Raw genomic sequence first — 18,453 nt, forward strand, 5'->3', positions numbered from 1 at the left:
ACTCGAATCAGTTTTGCAATTTAATGCAATCTTCGTCTCGCACGTTTGATTAAGTCACCGAGAAAATTAAAAAGACCGTTGATACACTGTGTATTACGAGCATTAACACTCATTATTGTCTCCTCTCCTTGTTACAGAGAGCGACTTCGGCGGAGAAAGAAATAGCCGCGCTAAAAGAACAGCTCGCCGCAACGAATGACAACAATTCCAAGACTGAGGGACACCAATTGTCTCAGCCTCCGCAGGGAAGCGATCAACAACAGGTACACGATGCCAGCAATCCCAGAAGGACGCCGAACAGCAACCTCGAGCAGGAGTTGCAGGCCAAAGACAAAGAGGTGCGTTAGATCAAACTCGAACCCTTCCGCTAAAATGTTGCTCTCTCGTGTATTGCCATGTGGAATGGTGATTATAATCTTGAACTTCTCTCTCCCCTCCTCCTGCCTCATTCCCTCGTTTTCTTAATATTTAATTAAAAGCAGACGGATAATAGGCTAACAATTTCTGTGAAAATAATCAGTGACGCAACGAGTCGTCGATAAGAAACACACGATTAATATCCGCATTCGCGTTTCCGTCCTGTTGTTAACGAAGAAAATTGTTTCTTCGCCAATAACAACGTAGATGACGAGCTAATGAGATGGTATCGCTATAATTGAGAAAAGAGAATCTCTCACGGGCCGCGAAAAGGTTCACAAATTGAACGTTTTTCTTGACGAAATCGCACGGCTTAACTAACCGGGGGGATTGCCGCGTGCAAAACCACCGCGTGTACGCTAGTGCGATTTCCGTGTGCAGTGCACGCGCGAGCCGCGGCATGTCGAGGCGAATGACTAACGTTGCTCGTGTTCGATATCCGCATTCGGCGGATTATTGTCCCTCTCCTTCTTTATCCGCCTACAATTCTGTTCCACGCAATCACGTTCGTATACCACACGCATGTCTGACACTCACCCCTTTGTAACCGACCGTTATCGTCCATCAAATATCGCACTTTTCATTAATGTTTTAAATTAATAGTCACGTTTGGACAGAAGATTTTTGCAATTTTCCTGGAAGATCGGCCGAGTACGATACAAAACGGTACACGGGAGAGCGCGTCGGCTCTCGCGACAAATTGCAATCAATTATTAAGAATTTTATACATCAGTATTATAGTGAAATACCGCATTAAGCGTAGTGAAATTTTAATCTTAATGTTAATGAGAATTTTATTAAAGGTAGAACCTTAATAAGACTCTTAGTAAAAGTATAATAAATATTATATTGTATACATTTAACATTATTGAAGAATATTATATCATATAAAAGGGAACGTTATTTATTAATTCAAAGAATTACGGAAATAGTATCATAGGAGTATACGTATCTAAAATCGAGCTAAAAAAAATCTAGTTCTCTGTACGCCACTCGCCCAACGGAACTTCCTGCTCGCGCTTATACGAATTATATTTATTTGTGAGCAGATTGGTATAAATTATGGAGACAGAGGCGGCTGTGGGTTTTGCATGGCGAATCGCATTTACAGGCGGCAACATGATTGGCATACAAACGGCAGGTAATGAATTCGGGTGAGCCGTTTCGCAACTCTCGCGTGGCATTTTTCTCCCGGGAAAGATACACGATCGGGACCTAGATTCGCGATAAACGTTTCGAATTACCGCGCCGCGTTCCCGCGAAACCACGCGAACTCCCGGCTCGCGGCTATAAGTAGCGAACATAACTAATGTGATACCCGATCAGCTCTATCGAAATAGATAACGAAGTCAATTTAGAAAAGCCGTAGCCGCGCCGGGGATCTCGCGTCGTATCGCTTTCCAGCGTTGTCCATTAGCGTCGTGTCCGATTGAATGGGCGCATCTCGGCATATATTTAGTAACGACGAACGTCGCTGCGGATCCGGTCGGCTTGCTCGGGTCGTTAAAGCGCCGGAATGTCCGGCGGTGGCAACGCGCGGACCTTTTATTACGATTCGCCGGCCCGCGGTTTCGGAACTTGGCGCGATAACATTATCGTACATTTCATTTCTTATATCGGGAGGGTAAATAACTCCGGGGAGGAGGGCGAGTGCGCGCGCGCGGTTTCGCTCTCGGCAAAAATAGCCGCGACACGACGGTGCAAACTCCGCGTCTCCGAGAAGCTGCGCGAGCAACATTGCTCTCGTCTAACTGCCCGCTGCAATCTCGAGCTGCAACGTGCAGCTGCCGCGCGACACGGATGAATGGAGATAATGACGGTCATCTCTCACTTTTACCGCCAAATATTCGACCTAATAAACTACGGTCGTCTCGTACGGGCGGCTCCGTTCTCTTGGGTTTCGTTTTGTCTGGGGATAGAGGGCATCGCGAGGTATGCCGAGCCGTTTCGCTTCTGGCTGATGTGCAATTACAGTCAATTAATTGCAAGTAGGTAATTACGTATGAATGTACGTAGCGCGACGAAAATATTGCACCTGCGTCTGACGTGCGTGCTGTCGTGGTATAAACGTATTTGAAAGATTAATATGTTTTTTAATCCTGTCACATTGATGAATTCGTAAATGCATACCAAATATTATAACTAAAGTTTTACTAATAGTAAGAAATTTATCGAGGGGGAAACCGAGCATCGTGGTGTACAGATTTGCGGCATTACTGGGCATTACTGGGCACTATTTGGGGATTAGTTTGGGCATCAGGCCTTGCATTATAAAGATAAAATAAGATAAAACAAGATAAAGAAAATAAAATAAGATGATAAGATAAAGTAATGCCCGCTTGGGCATTAGTGGGCATCGGTGTACAAGATCTTGGTCAGCGGTTTTCCTCTCGGAATTTATAGACAAGAAGAATAATAGTTTTTTAATGCAAAAGGATTTGTCTTCCTTTCGCTCCAAGCTATAGAGGAAGGATACGCGTTATATAGATCAAACTGCCGGTTGAACAAGGTATATAGAGCTATCCAAGTCGATAAATCTTCGAGAGGTAATATAGAATACGAGTTACCCGCCGCCACTCGAAGCCTTTTTTCCCCGGAAGTGGTCAGGAAGAGCCTAAGTGGTAGTTGCACCCTTTAGTGCCGTGCACTTTGCGTGGTTTACGAAGCGGCGTGCAAGGAGGTCGGGCCCGTAAAAATCTTGCGGCAAAGGGAAAGGAGCGCGGCGGGAATGGTGGGAGGAAGCGTAACCTGTTAAGGGTGTATAATGCGAGAGGGGGCGAAAACACGGCGGCACGACGGACGGGCGGGCGGGCGGGCGGGCGGGGGCGGATGTACAACGAGTTCTTAAACAAAGCCAAAAACACTTAAAGCGGCGCGCGCGTGAGAAAGGAGTGATAAAAACGCCGCTAAGAGTTCAATAAGTATCCTCCTTAGAGCCAATAACAACCACTCCTCCTTTTCTGTCGCCTTCAACCACCGTCCGCCCTTCCTCTGTTCCCTTTGCGTCGTCCTCTCCCCCTCCCCCCCTCCCCCCCTCCTCCTCGCCGTTGCCGCCGCGCGAGGAAAATCGTTTGCTGCGGAGCCTTCGAGCCTGTTGTAATCCCGGAGCCGATAATCTCCGATCCCGTCCCTCCTCTTGTCAACGTCGTATCCTTGGTCCTTGTTCGTCCGTCCCCTTGTCTCGAGGATAGGAAGGGGATGGCGCGCGTTTCTGTTCTCACCGACGACGCCTTTTAACGGATAAGAATTTGCTCCGCGGACAATGTCTTTATTGAGAAGCCATCGCGCGCCGTGGAGCACCGGAATGATTTTTATTATTCGTCGATTAAAAGAGAGGTAATGGCAGTTTCAAGTCCCTCCCGAGCGACGGGATGATTTAAGGACGATAATGAGGAGTAAATAATGCGATAGTGTCTCCGAAAGGGGTGGAGGACGAGGACGGGTATCTTCTCAGGGAGGGGTGGGCTGCGCGATACTCGGGAGTACGCCCATGAATTATGGAGACTTCGGAAGTACGTTAGTTTATGACGGGTCGATAATTATCAGACACGTGCGTCAATGTATATATTGCTGTAGCTGATACCGTCTTTATATACTCCGCTAACAATTTTGGATATCCGATACGCGTTTACCGATACCGAGCGGAAAAATTGTGCGAATTAAATGCGAACCTCTCGATCTCTTTAAGCGTTTTGTATATCAACGTACGAGTGACACGTACGCCAGTCGATTACACACGGCCGTTTCCCGGAACAAGACAAATTCGTGGACGCTTTGTTTCCGCGTATCCGCCACCTCGGTGGTACAGGCGCGGTATATTAATAACATTCTCATAATTCGAAATCGGTGACGCGCGCAACCCAGCAGCTTCTCTCTCTCTCTCTCTCTTTTTTTTCGGAAAGCGTCACCAAGCGAGACAGATTCCATCAGCTATCCTTTTCTGAGAACGTCTTGTTAACTGATAAGAATTATCAATTTGCACTTATCAATCGACTCCGCAGCTTCGACCAACAAGTTTTGACATCAGTAAAGATTTAAGAGATTGCCTCTAGACAGCCTTGAATAATTAAGCTTGAGCCAGCGACATTCGCTTGTACTTTTTTCAGATCACAATTAGAAAAGCTCTGCTCTCCCATTGCGACTGATTTCATTAGAAATCCTGACGATTCTTCCACGTGCACGTGTGTGTTCCTCGTTTTATCTTTTACGCCGCAAATACGTTGTCCTACGACGCGGAACGAAGTGGCGGACGATTCGCGATCGCAAACGTCTTTCCGCGACTCATTATCTCAATATTTTAGAGCCACCGGTCTTACGTATGCGAATCGCTTCGACCACCAACGGCCAGCTCTCCGTTACGGCACGTCTGTAATTTCAGCAAGACATTGTGAGCGATCCACGCCGTCCCCGCGGCACCCTGTCCGTCACCCCCGAGGACAGGTTCACGCTTCGCGCATTTAGATCGTGCGTTCCGGAAAACGTCCCGCTCGCCCCGCCGAAAATAAATCGCTCCCGTCGCGCGTCTGAATCACGACCCCGCGCGAGCGAAGGGGGATTTCTTTATTTTCGGCGCAGCTTCCGTTAACCATATTGGAACGTTTATCGTCCGATTTAAATCCGATAGAAGCGGATACAAAGTTACTTGTGCAGTATATCGTTAGATGGCAGGACCAAGGAGAGAGGGAGAGGAGAGAAACACTTTTTCCCGGATAGGATGTGGCCAGATATTAGAATCGTTGCGACCGCGCAACATCCTATAAACATGGCAATAATAAAAATTAGCGCGGTGGATAAAGCGGCGCGATAAGCGCGCTCGTCCGCGATTCATTCCGTTTCCGTTTCCTGTCGCGTAACCACGCCGGACGATATCGAAACGGTGAGTATCGATGTGGGACGAGCGTGCTCGATTTGACGGCACGGTAGCAGACGTTCACGAATCCTCGATTAGGTCCCTCAAGGAAACGAGGCTCTGGCAATGTTTGCGCTACTTAAACTGTCGCGATAACGACGGCGTTGACATTTCTGTCTTACATTTTTAAGTCGCGGGACAAGAGATTCTCCATCGTGCATTCGTAGAATCTTCAACGTGCATATAATTGCCGCGGGCGCATACAAAGTAAGTTGAAATGCCTCATCTAGATTTGCCTTTCGATGCGAGCAATAAATTACAATGGCGGAAATGTTCTCAATGTTTAGTCTTTGAGTTCCATCAACATTGCTGTCTCCTTGCCTCTGTTGCTGCAGAAATTGGATATAGTGACAATGATAACATACGCGCTACCGAGGTGGCAGAAAGCCTTCGGGCCTTTGTGTAGCTTGTGTCGCGGCGACAAATTGAATTCGTCACGGCCGCGGCTCTAAATTCTCGCTATTTTGTTGCTGTACTTATCTTGAGCATTTTGTCGCGTCACCGGCCGCCTTACTTCCCGCAGCTGCTTGATCTTAATTAAACGCCAGAAATCTCTGGCAGCTTTAAAACTCGTAATAGATATTCATTTGTCCTTAACGCCTCACGTGCCACGAGTCTCCAGGCGTAATTACGTCAAGTTATCATGGGTATGCTTGATCAATGAATAAAGAGAATCACTGTTTTAACATTATTTGTCAAGTCGCGGCGACAAATTAGGGTTGACTCCCATGCAAACTGCCCGAAGACATTTTGACATTGTCGCAATTTTGCATTGGAATACACGCATGCGACAAAAAAATAGCTTCAACTCTTCCAAACGATAATTTTAAATTGCAGGGAATACGATTATTACATAATTGCGTGACACGAGTTTAATTTGCATTCATTGCAATTGGAAATTATTAATTATTCAATCTGCCTGTCACATCGATTCTCGAATATTTCACCGATTATCTCGGGGGGGGGGGTAACGCAAACGCGATGCACGCTGATGATTGACAGTGATTGCTGCGAAAAGGCACAGTGGAAGTTGGAGTCATTTGGCCGTTGTAGCGTGACGAAATGATTCATTCTCCGCGCAATTATAACGGAAAATATAATGGTCCTTCGGTTATCTATCAATTCGTTAAACAATCGCAATAATAATAACGGCGGCGCGCGATTCGAATCCCATTTTATATTTCTGAGAATTGTATCGTAAATGAGTCCCTTAACGACTTCGGCGAAGTTGAGAATTATTTTATTTCGGATCGTTTTCTTTCGGCTCTCACGAGACGCTTAAGGGGCGACAAAGAGAAGAGGGAGGCGAAAGGAAGAAGAGTAGAACTTCTGGCAGCGTGGCGAGATGAAAGAGACACCGTGATACTCGGTGCCAAGGCAAATACGCTCGGCGAGTGTTTCAAAACACGTTGGCTAATGTACCGAGCGCGGGGGGTAGATCGAAAAATAACCGAGAGCGTTATCCGCGCTTCTTCTTCTCATGTCCTATTCCCGCGTATCGTCCTACGACGTGAGATTACCACCGGAACAACCGCGCGGTCGTTCGGTGCAAAAGGCACAACAGAACACCTCTTTCTTGTCTGTATCTCCCTTCGCACTCGTAATGTCGCACCGAAGTGCGACGGCAACGCCACCCAAAGTGGATACAATAGCACGAGTGTCCAACGTTCAAACGTAATTCTTGGATGCATTAAAAGTTTATATTTCACTCCCCACGCTCGCGATGCCACTTTATGTCCGATCAGACGTGTAAATCGTGTAAACTCGGCCAGCTTTCGCTCTAAGATCTCGCTGGTTGTTTTGTAGCCACGGAATATCGTTTATGAATGGAGGTATAGGTCGATAATCTGAGATACCGCCGAATAACTTTGTCATTTTGTACTTCCGTCGTGACTGTAACGTCGACGACAGACGCACACGAGCTATGGCGGAATTTCTCTTTCCCCTTTCATTCTGCGCATTACTCACGACTGTAAAATTATTCTTGGGAATTTCACACGAGCGCTTGGTAAGAACGGATAATTAAAACTGCCAAAAGAACGTCGATAAGAGGAGACCGTGACGCAAGTGACATATCAAAACATTTATGGCATTCACACAATGTCAATATGTTCATTGTTGAAATATTTCTGTGTGACATTTTAGTTTACTTTATGCTTCTTTCTCGAGGTCCGACCGTTCGAATCTTATCGCGTCATCGCAGACTTCTGCGCGTGAGCCAATCGGAGCCTTGTCCGTTTGTCGCAATTAACAGCGAGATATCGGTAACGGACGCCATATTAGTAACGCCGATGATAGGCCCGCGAGAGTATATCCATAACGATATTACCATATTTGTCCTGATAGGAAGATTTGCTGATAATTAGCGCGATAAGGAACAATCGACTGCGCAATACACGGCGATACGGCGCGACAAACAATCGGTGCGCGGCTCGAACGAAACGACAAATTTTATCATGCCTCCGGCACGACGATTACGTGTCTGTATATACACGCTATACATATAACGGATATACAGCGTACTTATCCGCCAAGTATCCGCGGCGCCATGCGCCATAAAACAGATTAGACTTATGTTGAACTGACGGATCTATCTATCAGTGGGTGGAGAAACTAGAGTTTTGCAATTATATCAGCATTCTTGTAAAAGATAATTACGGTATAACTCTTTTATATTTATGACGCGGTTTTTTTTAAGTCATTTATTATAAATTTACCTGGAAATTAAATAACGTTTTTTTGTGTGGAAAAGAATTAACTAAATTTTCTCGATGCTTATCAGAAGCAATTTGGACATCTCCGATATAACATACATTTTTTATGATTCATATTTATTTAATATAAAAATTATAACAGTACATTCTTAATTAAAATCGTAAATCTCTGTACTTATCGGCGGGAAATGAGTTATCGAACGTTTCCAGGAAGTGGACGTGTTTGAATGAAATTTAGTATTTTATGGACACCGCAGTTTTGCAGCACAAACTCGATATAAAATGCCATAATTTTTGTGGACGTTATATCTGCATACGTCTCATCAGGAATCCACCTTGCGGTATTTTCGCGGAAAGGATTCGCGGTTGCGTTGAGGCTTTCGGGAGGGTTTCGACTCGAGGGTACTGACCGGCCGAAGGGACCGACAGGGAGGTAGGATGGTGGTCTGGCAAAAACCTGGGGAATATTTGCACTCGAGCGAAAATGACGTGGGTTAGAAGTGCAACGAGTGCTTACCGTACTCGCGGCTTCTTCCAGCGATAGCTGCCCGGCTTATGCCCGACGTCGGGAGAAGCCAATATCGTTAGAGATATTCATTTCGTAAGTTTCGAGTAGGACAAAATGTACAAACTCGCGCGATATAACTCGTTCGCTTCCGCCCGTCCCTGTCTCAAAACAAAAAACGGCGGCTCTCTTATCCGCTGTCGCGCTTTATCTCGTTTCCTTCGTCCTTTTCGTTTCAAATTCCCCCCACATCTAGCCGATCTGTCAGTTTTATGGATACCGCTGTTGCTGGCATCGATGTCCCGAATAAGATATTTGGCCGTTAGATATCATCTCGGGGGGGTTTTTTCTTTTTACAGCCTCCTGATTTGCGCTTGACATTATTTAACGCCGATTGATAACAGTATAACAATCTGATTAAGCACGGGCAAACATTCTGTTGCATCAACGTTGCGGTGTAGCTCGAAAGCGAATTATCCGTAAGCAACGTTCTCGATCTATATCACCTAACCCGTGAGCGCAATCAGGAATAGCCGCGCTCTCCCCCGAGTTGCGCGTATGTATGCGGTAAAGGAAAAAAGAGGAAGAGGAAAGACGACCCGCATGCTCCATCATCGTCGGCTGAAACATTAATTAGAAAATCTGAATAATTAGGAACTAACTTTTGCGCGACGTGTAAAACTCGTTCCGCCCCGACCCGCGCACCAACGCGCGCACGTGTGTGCGGTGCGTGGTTGCGTCTGTTTCGCACTCCGCAGCCGGAGGGAGTCCGCCTTTCTCGCCGCGCCGGTGGAGGAGGGAAAGGTGGAAAACGGGCAACGAGGGGGGAGGAGGGGGGCGGTCTCACCCTTCTGCACCTTCGCTCTTAGCTTTTTAAAAAAGGTTCTCCAGTTCGAACCGATCGATCGACCTCATACTCTCCTCCACATCGAGATGTGTATCTGGTCACGGGGCTCGCTGATTGTATCGTAATTACGGTTTTAAATATACTTCATAGAGCACGCGAGCTTACGAACCCGACGACGGAGGGATGGGGTAGGGGGAGGGGGAGGGTGGCGGCCGGCACTGAAATAAGGTGGAGGTGAAAGGAGACAGTTAATGCCCGTGCCCTTCGATTTAACGTCGACACGAGCGCGCTCGAGGTGTATTGCAGGTGGCACGCTCGCCGAGGGGATGGCTGGCGGTCGGTTGGGCGGTCGACAGGGTGGCGGGCCGCTCGGCCACCTCATCGGTAGGCAATCTTTTCTTATCGGGTCACAGGAGATTTATAGAAACGAGCCGCGATGGCGTATTGTCATGACTTGGCCCCGTGCACGTGAAGTCGATCTGGAACGCGATATGTGTGAGTGTATAGGTTGTGTACGTGGCTGTACGCCGGCGGCCCGGGTCTACCTGTGTCGGTGAGCACGACGGAAAGTAGCTACCAGATGGAATTATTACTCACAACCGTGACTAAGCCGGGTTTGAAAATTACGTGCTCGATCCGCAAAGACGATACACCGCGAAATGTGCCGGTCTCTGTTGCGCCGATCAAAGGATTGTGAAGTTCGCGATCGTTTGCGCCGTTAAATTATTACCGCACGCGGCGTGCATAGCACCAGCCAGTCGAACTTGATGTATGAGACTTTCTTGCGCTATGTGCCGCTTTCTATGCGGTAATTCCGGAGCGTCTGTGCTTATTATCGAGTGGTAGATATGAGCATTATATAGATGCTGTTGAAAGAAGTTCTGATTCTGGTGCTATGTTTAAGAATAATCGCGCGGAGCTATATGACTTACTATATTTTCAGTTTTACTCATCCTATCTTTCCGTTATTTCATTTAACGTTGTAACGTCTAGATATAATGAATCCGCTAAAATTGTATTAATATATTTTAAAGACCGTCGAGAGAGATATATAAAAATAAATTGCCTGAAATAAAATGATACATCTATATTCCTAGAAGCACACGTCTTAAGACTGATCTTTATTGAAATTTCTATTACACGAAAGAGAAGAAAAGGAAACGAACATAAAACTGATGTGCAACTTGAATGGCTGCACTGGGCGATAAAGGACGAACTTGTAGTAGTATTAAAAGTTTGTTGATAATTTACGAAACATAGAAAATTTTCAGCAGAGAAAATGATTCATATCTTGGTTTCTCATTTCCGCGGGAAAGAATGTGGATACAGTTGAATTGGCTTTTCTGCCGTCTTCTTTCGATCGACTTCTCTCCATTGGCCAGCCAAATATCGTTCGCCTTCCAATCTCACCGAAGAAGATAATACCGAAAGGATGAAGCTCTCCTGTCGACGTCCCGGACGCGCGTTCGTGCACATGAAACGGAAGAGAGTACCGGCAGAAAAACGGCGGCGTCTCTCGAAATTAATTCTTTTTTTCTCTGGGAGATAAAAACCTAACGAAGCCGCGCGCGCGAGCTTTATTACGCGAAAGCGAACGACGGAAGAGAGGTATATGCGGACGGACGTAGGTGGAGGCTCCGAGAATGAGAAAGCGAGAGAGCGGGAGAGAGATAGGGGACACGCGCGGGGGAGAGGGATTGATATAGATGTTCCTGGTGGCGATGGCGATGGGACGAAGGGTGGACGCGGGAGCCGGAGGAGTAGCGGAGGGGGCGGTCGGGGGCAGCGGAGGGGGCGGCCGAGACACAAATACGCTGAAAATTAGATTCATAACTTTTCTGCTGCGCTTTCGCGGCGGAACGACTAAAGGCTGCCCGGGCTAGTTAAAAATTCCGTGTGCCCGCGAATATCAGTCCCTATCTCCTCCTCCTCATCCTTCTCATCCTCATTCTCATCCTCATCCTCTCGCCCGCCTTCTCTCCGCGTGCGTATGTACGCGCGCGTATGCACGCGCGTGTTGTGTGCCCGCGCGCGCGTGTGTGCACGTATGTATGTATATATATCTATATAAAAAAATCCCACCTCTGCCGTACATGCAAGAGGTGGTGGACTACCCTCCTGCACCGACACCCTCCTTCTCACTCTCCTTCTTCTCCACCCTCGCTCCTCTCCTACGGTTCGCACGCACGGTTATATCCTACCTATACCTTTCTCCACCTACAACCTACACGCCTCCATCGTCCAGACGGACGACGGGAATTATCTCCGTTTTTCCGCAAACGCGATTAACCAGAAACGTCGTTCAGCAAGCCCTCCGGGCCCTCTCAACCGGCAGGGATATCCTCCTCCTCCCCGCGCGTTCTGTCTCGCTCGCTCCTCCTTTGGCTTTCGACTCGACTCGACTCCGCCGATTGATAATTCACGATTAATCCTTCGCGAGAGCGGACTTCTCCCGTGCCGCCCCGAGGCTGCCTCGAGTTCACGGCGAATTTCGTGGCAGCCGATAATTTCATTGTACTTGAAATCCGAGACGCGGGAGAGAGAGAGAGAGGGAGGGAGGGGGGGGAGAAAAAAGGGGATGCGCGCTTCTTGCCGCGAATTCAGATTCTGTACCGACGAGAATCGCGATCGAACGCGGGCTGAAGCGCGGGGCTTCCTATGATAACGAGCGGCGGTTTCTGCGGTTTGCGATTATCGATACCGCTAACTTCCGCGTAATTGATAGCTGAGCTCCAGTTTCTTTGCTCGAAACGAGTATTACCCGTGATAGAATATGATTAATAACTAAGCGCGCACTTATTACGCCGCGCGTATACACGTACGTGTAACATACGCTCGTGCAGCGATTATATATTTTTCCACACTTTAATAATTATATTTTTGACGACGCACAGAAACGACACGTCTAATTCTGAAGCGTATCGTCACCTTTCATTTAATTTTATCCACTTGTATTTTATCCCGCGTGGATTTTTATATACCTTAAAAATATCTTGAAAATATATTTTTAATGGTATCTGCTTTCAAGACATGCACGTATGTCCGGCACGTAACTCTCATGGCCGGCGCACCGGCGACGCGTTTTTCGATGAATTTATTTCGAGCGACAACTCGTCACGGGTCGATGGTTATAATAATAAATGTGTCGGCGAAGCACAGCGGATTGTCAGTAGCGTTTCTTTCGCGATGATTATTTGCCGTGTACATACGTTCAAACGTCGAATGCCACCTATACGCATCCTGTCGATTGGCAGAATGTCAAAGCCTCGTTAGTCGACTCGCCCGCGAGGTGTTTTGCGCGAATAGAAATATAGAATTGAAGGTGTAATAATAACAAGAGATTCCTTGGCGCGACCGCACGAAATGGTATGCAAAATATTAAATAAATCGAACAAACGGGCCGCGAGATGAGACACGGGCGAGAAGCACTCGTAAATAATGCTCATTGATCCTATCCGATGTGGCCAGCGCATTTAATTCCGAAGGTCTCCCGAAGTCGTTACGGTGACGTTTCGTAACTCGCCCGAATTATACCCGGCGAAATATTTCGGCAGTCGTTCTCTGGCCGATGTGAAATGCTCCCTGTTTATTCGCACGCATCTCTTTATTTACCGAAAAAAGTCAACACGTAAATTATTCATTTGCGCGCTTGGATAAATTCGGAGCGCTGAATAAACCAAGCCGCGATGTGATATCGATAAAAATTACACGTACTAGAAAATTACGCGTCTCCGTTTCATCGCAAGTATAGTTAACACGTGCAAAAGGGCAACGGCGTAAAGGCAGATGTTTGCCGGAAAAATTCCCAAGGATTCTTTTATTATTTTTCTACAGTCGAAATTGCACGGTCCCTCCGCGTCCTTTCTTCATCCGAAAGAGATACGTGGCTTCCTCCATAAAGCCAGATTGTATTGAGCCTCGATGAGGACATAACTTATCAGTCGTTCAGGTTTTCCGCGATGGAGCCCTCTCGGTTCCACCTTCGCTTTTACGTCGGCACAAGTATATGATATTTAAAATTAATCCTTCCTTTGTGCTGCCTCGCTGCCTGCCCGCTCGCTCGCTCGGCTGTCTGTCTGTCTGTCTTTTTATCGTACCGATATGGAGTCGTATAAATTTTACTCCATTATTCGTTCCGTTCGCGGCTGGGGTCGGGGGGGTAAGAGGCGAGGAGTTAAGAGAGACCCGGCGGAGAAGGGGAGGGAGAGAGCAGGAGAGATGGTGGACCGGGAGAGGGGAGAGTGGTTTGATTCCGGAAGAAGGGGAGCGACGCTTCGTCTTTTTGTCTTTGCCGGTGTACCGTGAGGCTTTCATTTCGAATCCTCAATCACCGCCGGTGATCAATCACAATTGAACTCGAGCGGCGAGGACGCGGCGGGATGAAAAAAAGGCGAGGAAACAGCCCGAGCAAAATAGAAAAAAAAAGCGGGACGGGAAGACGCGATGAGGCGTCAACGCGAACGAGGCGCGGACCGCGCGATCTCTCGGATCTTGGCTACCAGATATCATCGTGATGCGAGAGCACGCGTGGTACGAGGCAGATCGGATCAGGCGAAATTACATTTTGCCAATTGTTTAACACAATTGTACACTTGAGTAGTGGAAGAAGTAGACTCGGAATTAAATTCGTATAGCTCTTCCAAGCTTGATACACAGACGTGCACCGAAGCTTGGCAACCGTGCGATACGAACCAGACAGAATCGCTCGTCGCGCGGATCGTATAATACGTATCCGCGGATAAGAATACACGTAAAATCGCGACGTGGATACGCCGCCGAACAGTTACGCCGGCATTAAGTAGTGATGCCCGCCGCAAGTCAGACGGAGGACCGGAGGGGTGAGGGTTCGTCGGGTTCGTAGGATCCGAGCCAGGAGGTGGAGAAGGTGGAGGCGGCTCAGGTCGGTCCGTGAATGCCTTTTGATGCTACCCCACCCGCGATCCGAAGGATAATGCACAAACCAAAGGATAATTCCCGATACGGGGACGAAATCCGAGCGGAAGAGCGGGAGGAGGAGGAGGAGGAGGAGGAGGAGGGGGCCGGAGCGCGGAGGGCGCGGGGTGGTCGGGGCAAAAAACTCTTATTTAAAAATGTATTTACCGTCTGGCTCGCAAGAATCGCCATCCGCCTGGAAAGTTCGCTTTTTACCCTTCTGCTTCTGCCTCCGTGGGTGTGCGCGTGTACGTACGCGTGCGTGCGCGTACGTGTGCGAGTCCGCTTACCGCTTTATCCGCGGAGATGTAGAAACCGTGGGGGAGGAGGGGGGGGGAAGGGGAGACGCAGATACGGAGGGGGAGGAGAGGGCCGAGCATCTACCCATTCTGATCTACACGTGTGCCTGGACGCGTGTACGTGTGCGTGTCCGTGTAGACGTTTGCCAGCGACTCCTTCGTCCGTCTGTCGCTTTTCCGTGCTTGAACGCCAGACGCTTGAACGCGAAAGCTTTTCAGATCGACGTGGAGGCACGTAGATTCGAGAACGAAGCGATGGACAAAGGGAAGACTGATAACCCTCGATGTAACTCGTGGTAATCGTGATGGATACGAATACGAGCGAAGGCTCAAATCGTTGAAATGCAATACAGCTATAACATATCTATCGCGATGATGATTTTATTAATGCTTCCAAATGACACGTTTGTAATTTTTGTGAAAGTGTAGGAGAATCGTCTTACACATATGTAAAATGTTTGTTAACACTCTGCATGTGCACTTCGCTGGTTTGGCACAGCGAGGAGCACAATCCCTCGCGATACAAATGTCGATTCAGCTATCTGTTCCTAATCCTAATAGGAATTTTCGATGGCCCAGGGGGCATCAAAGAGTTCAGTTTCATCGTGCGAAAATAGATTGCGGCGTGTCGGACATTAAATGGATAAATTGCATCAGAGCCCGAAGCCGCGGGATATAGCGCGGCGCGCGCGATAACACGTGCAGATTACGGACGCGGTAGCGCCATTGTCTTGAGTGTCGGTAGCTTAACTTTTATCGGGTGAACGCATATTCACATGCACGCGCATACGTAGAGCACGGGCCTGGAAGTATGGCGCAACCTCGGCAATCGTTTCGCCGGCGGTGCCGTTAGCCGATTCCGAACTTTGCCACGCGGCAGTCCGCGGGAAATGTATCTGGGATAGATGGATGAAATGTAACTATCAAAGTTGGCGATCGCAGCACGACGGCATTCCCCCCGTCCGCACCCGCGCGCTGCAACTTGCCACCCTCCCGATACTCACCCCCTTCGCGTTCATCCTCGACGCTTGCTCACAATTTATATTACGGGCGAGGTGCGCATATAATTAATTTAATTAAACGCTCCGCGCTGAAAATCGTCCTATTAGTTCGGCAACTTTTGACGGCTGTTACCTTTCTGTCTCCCTCTTTCCCTCCGGCGTTCGTCCTTTCTCTTTCGTTCTCTTACTCTCTCCCCCGGTTTCTCTTTCCCACCAGTTTCTACCATTTATTCTCCCTGCTGCTATTCGCTCTCTTGGTCGTGTGCTTGTTATTCTCACGCTTTCCGTTCGTTACTTTGCGACACGAACGTGGAGATTTTTTAATGCCGTAAGTGTAAATACAACGCTGCGCTTCCGTCTGTTTGTTCCACCTTGCGAGAGTACAATTTGTAGTCGCTTTTCTGCGTCGTAATTTGTATTACTCGCGTTATTGTTAATTAAATTCCCTCTCCTCGGCATCGTGACAGAGTGCCGTATTCAAGAATGTGATTACGATATGACACGCGTTGAATTGTACTGCAAGACAGTCTCGTTTAACTGTCCGTCTTATTTAAATATTGTTGCCTTCTGTTATTGTCGTCTTTCTCCTTGTCAGCGCTGCAATTGCGCGCGTCACTTTACTTTCGTAACGCGTTTTGATCTTCTGTAGCACACGGTGGAATAAATTTATTCTTTACATCTATCTCGAAACTTAATATTTCTGGTTCGAGTGTATATCGCGAGGACAAATTTCACAGTGTAAATAGTTTTGGAGAAGCCCAATAAAATTTGCGATAAAGGGAATTAAGCGGACGCGGGGGAACAAAAGGATACGCCGCAAAGATAAATTTTGATGTAGTACCGTACTAATTATAACGCGATACCAATTCGCTTTCGTGCCGCGCACTCCGCTCGTCCTGTGCCACGCGCGGGATTTCTTTTACGTCATTTCGCGTCGATTATTCGCCGACTCGCCGTTTCAAACGACCGCTTTGCGTCGCTCATATTTCGCGAAAATGTACGCGACGTGTCGCGATATTTCTCTGTCCTTTCCAAAGGTACTTGTTGAAGCAAAACTTTCAGCTTGTTTGACAAATGTTGGGTACCGCGCAGCCATCCAAATATCTATGGCGGAGTCAATTACTCTTGGCAGTCCGAAGTCGACGGTGGGCGTTAATGGGTTAATTTTGATGACAAGACGTGGCAATGCCAACGCGTACGGAAACAGAATCCTCAAGAAATCTATTAGCTGTGCCGGGGAATATTCAAGTAACGTTTGAGCAGTGACAGTGATGTCTGTTTAATTCACTCGCGCGGCTTGCGTTCAGTTGCACCAGGATGTGAATACAATGAAAATTGTACCGTTATCGGCCGTGATATTGGCTATGCTAAAAATTTACCGTTGCGTCTGATATTACAATAGTAAAACGCGCTAACAATTTTTAATGAATGTTATCGATCACGGTACGCAATTTATTTCGAAACTATTATGTTGTAACAATCCTTGCTACAAATTGTTACGATTTTCCTAAACAGAAACAATTGACAAAATTTTATTTCAATAATTGACTAGATACATGACTTCTAATCATTGGTCACATAGGTATAAAATATAACGAATTAGACTGCTGCTCGCATTGAGAATCACTGTCGACTGAATAAGTAGGGATCGAAGTTGATTTCCGGTAGTACCGATTTCCCTTTGTCGACAATGTAAGGGATCGTTGTTGTATCGCGGATTGGTCTAAACTCCAAAGGATAGCCGCTAGGATTCCTTGGGAGCTGCCTGGACAAGTATACAGATTGCGGCTAGTCGAGAAAGCCACCCTCTGATCTCACCCCGTTTGACCCTCTCTTTCCCGCTAGGGTGCCGGACCTTCTAAAATATCCTTCTCTCCTCCCTCTCCTCCCCTCTACGCATTTCCTTTACTGACCCTGTCTCGGAGATTCGTCCTCTCTCTCTTTCTCTCCCTCCCTCGCTTTCTCTCTCACTCACTCACACGTCCTAACCGGATTTCCTGGTTCTCTTTCTCTGCACCCTGCCGTGCATCCGCGCTTTGTCATTTGCTTAGGGTCAATCTGTGTCGTTGGTCCTCTGGAAATCCCTTCGTTGCCACCACCGCAGTATCTCCTGTCCTAGAGATCACTGATCGCAATTCGATCTGACTGCAGAGTGGCACAAAGGTGGCCAATGATCGCCCATCCTGCGATCCTAATGCTTATCGCCTGCCGCCTCCGGGCTGCGTCCAATTGACGAGGCTCGCACGGCACTCTCCAGCGCCTCTCATTAAGTATTCGCGCCCACGACTGCTCGAAGGATTCCCTTTGTAATGGGGATTGACGCAGATTCGGTAAATGATAAATGGAAAGCTCGAACAAATCGTGAATATAAATTTGCTCGCGTTATGATTTTTCAGTTGTAAAGCTGTCACTCTGCGCAATTTCGAAAATAAACACATCTAAAATGCGACGTTATCCGATACGTGTCTAGATATACGTCTCGTTTCAATCTCACTAACAATAAGTTTGCATTGACGCTTGATCAAATAAAGTCGGACAAGACGTCGAATGCGTTTCAAGTGTCTTATATTAAAACAATAACTTGCACGAGTTATATAATCTAATAATTGTCATCGTGTATGAACACTGTAAAACGAGAGAACGCTGTGTATTACGTTATATTCATATATCATATTAAAAGAAAACTAATAATATAAATTTAAAAATATGCCGCGCGACGTATAAAATACTTTGAGCGCGCGGCCCGCGTATAGCATGTAAAGTCGGAGGCAAACAGGCGCAAACACGAATGAACAACTTGCTGCAAAAAATTTACAATTCAACAAGCGG

At 47.4% G+C, this 18,453-nt stretch overlaps 1 protein-coding gene across 5 annotated transcripts in view; it reads left to right on the forward strand.

Annotated features, from left to right (window-relative positions):
- The window catches only part of LOC105564947 (homeobox protein cut), a 136,976-nt gene that overhangs the window by 70,345 nt on the left and 48,178 nt on the right, over nucleotides 1-18,453 (forward strand). For 4 of the 5 annotated variants that reach the window (XM_012017732.1, XM_012017734.1, XM_012017735.1 and 1 more), the window contains exon 2: nucleotides 138-338. The exons of the other annotated variant lie outside the window; for it this stretch is intronic. In XM_012017732.1, the coding sequence (XP_011873122.1) occupies nucleotides 138-338 (201 nt within the window). The remainder of the gene's footprint in view (nucleotides 1-137; nucleotides 339-18,453) is intronic. 5 annotated transcript variants of the gene reach the window in all.

This window comes from Vollenhovia emeryi, unplaced genomic scaffold (assembly GCF_000949405.1).
Source record: "Vollenhovia emeryi isolate VEMERY1.0 unplaced genomic scaffold, V.emery_V1.0 DF939157.1, whole genome shotgun sequence".
In the NCBI taxonomy this organism is placed as follows: Eukaryota; Metazoa; Arthropoda; class Insecta; order Hymenoptera; family Formicidae; genus Vollenhovia; species Vollenhovia emeryi.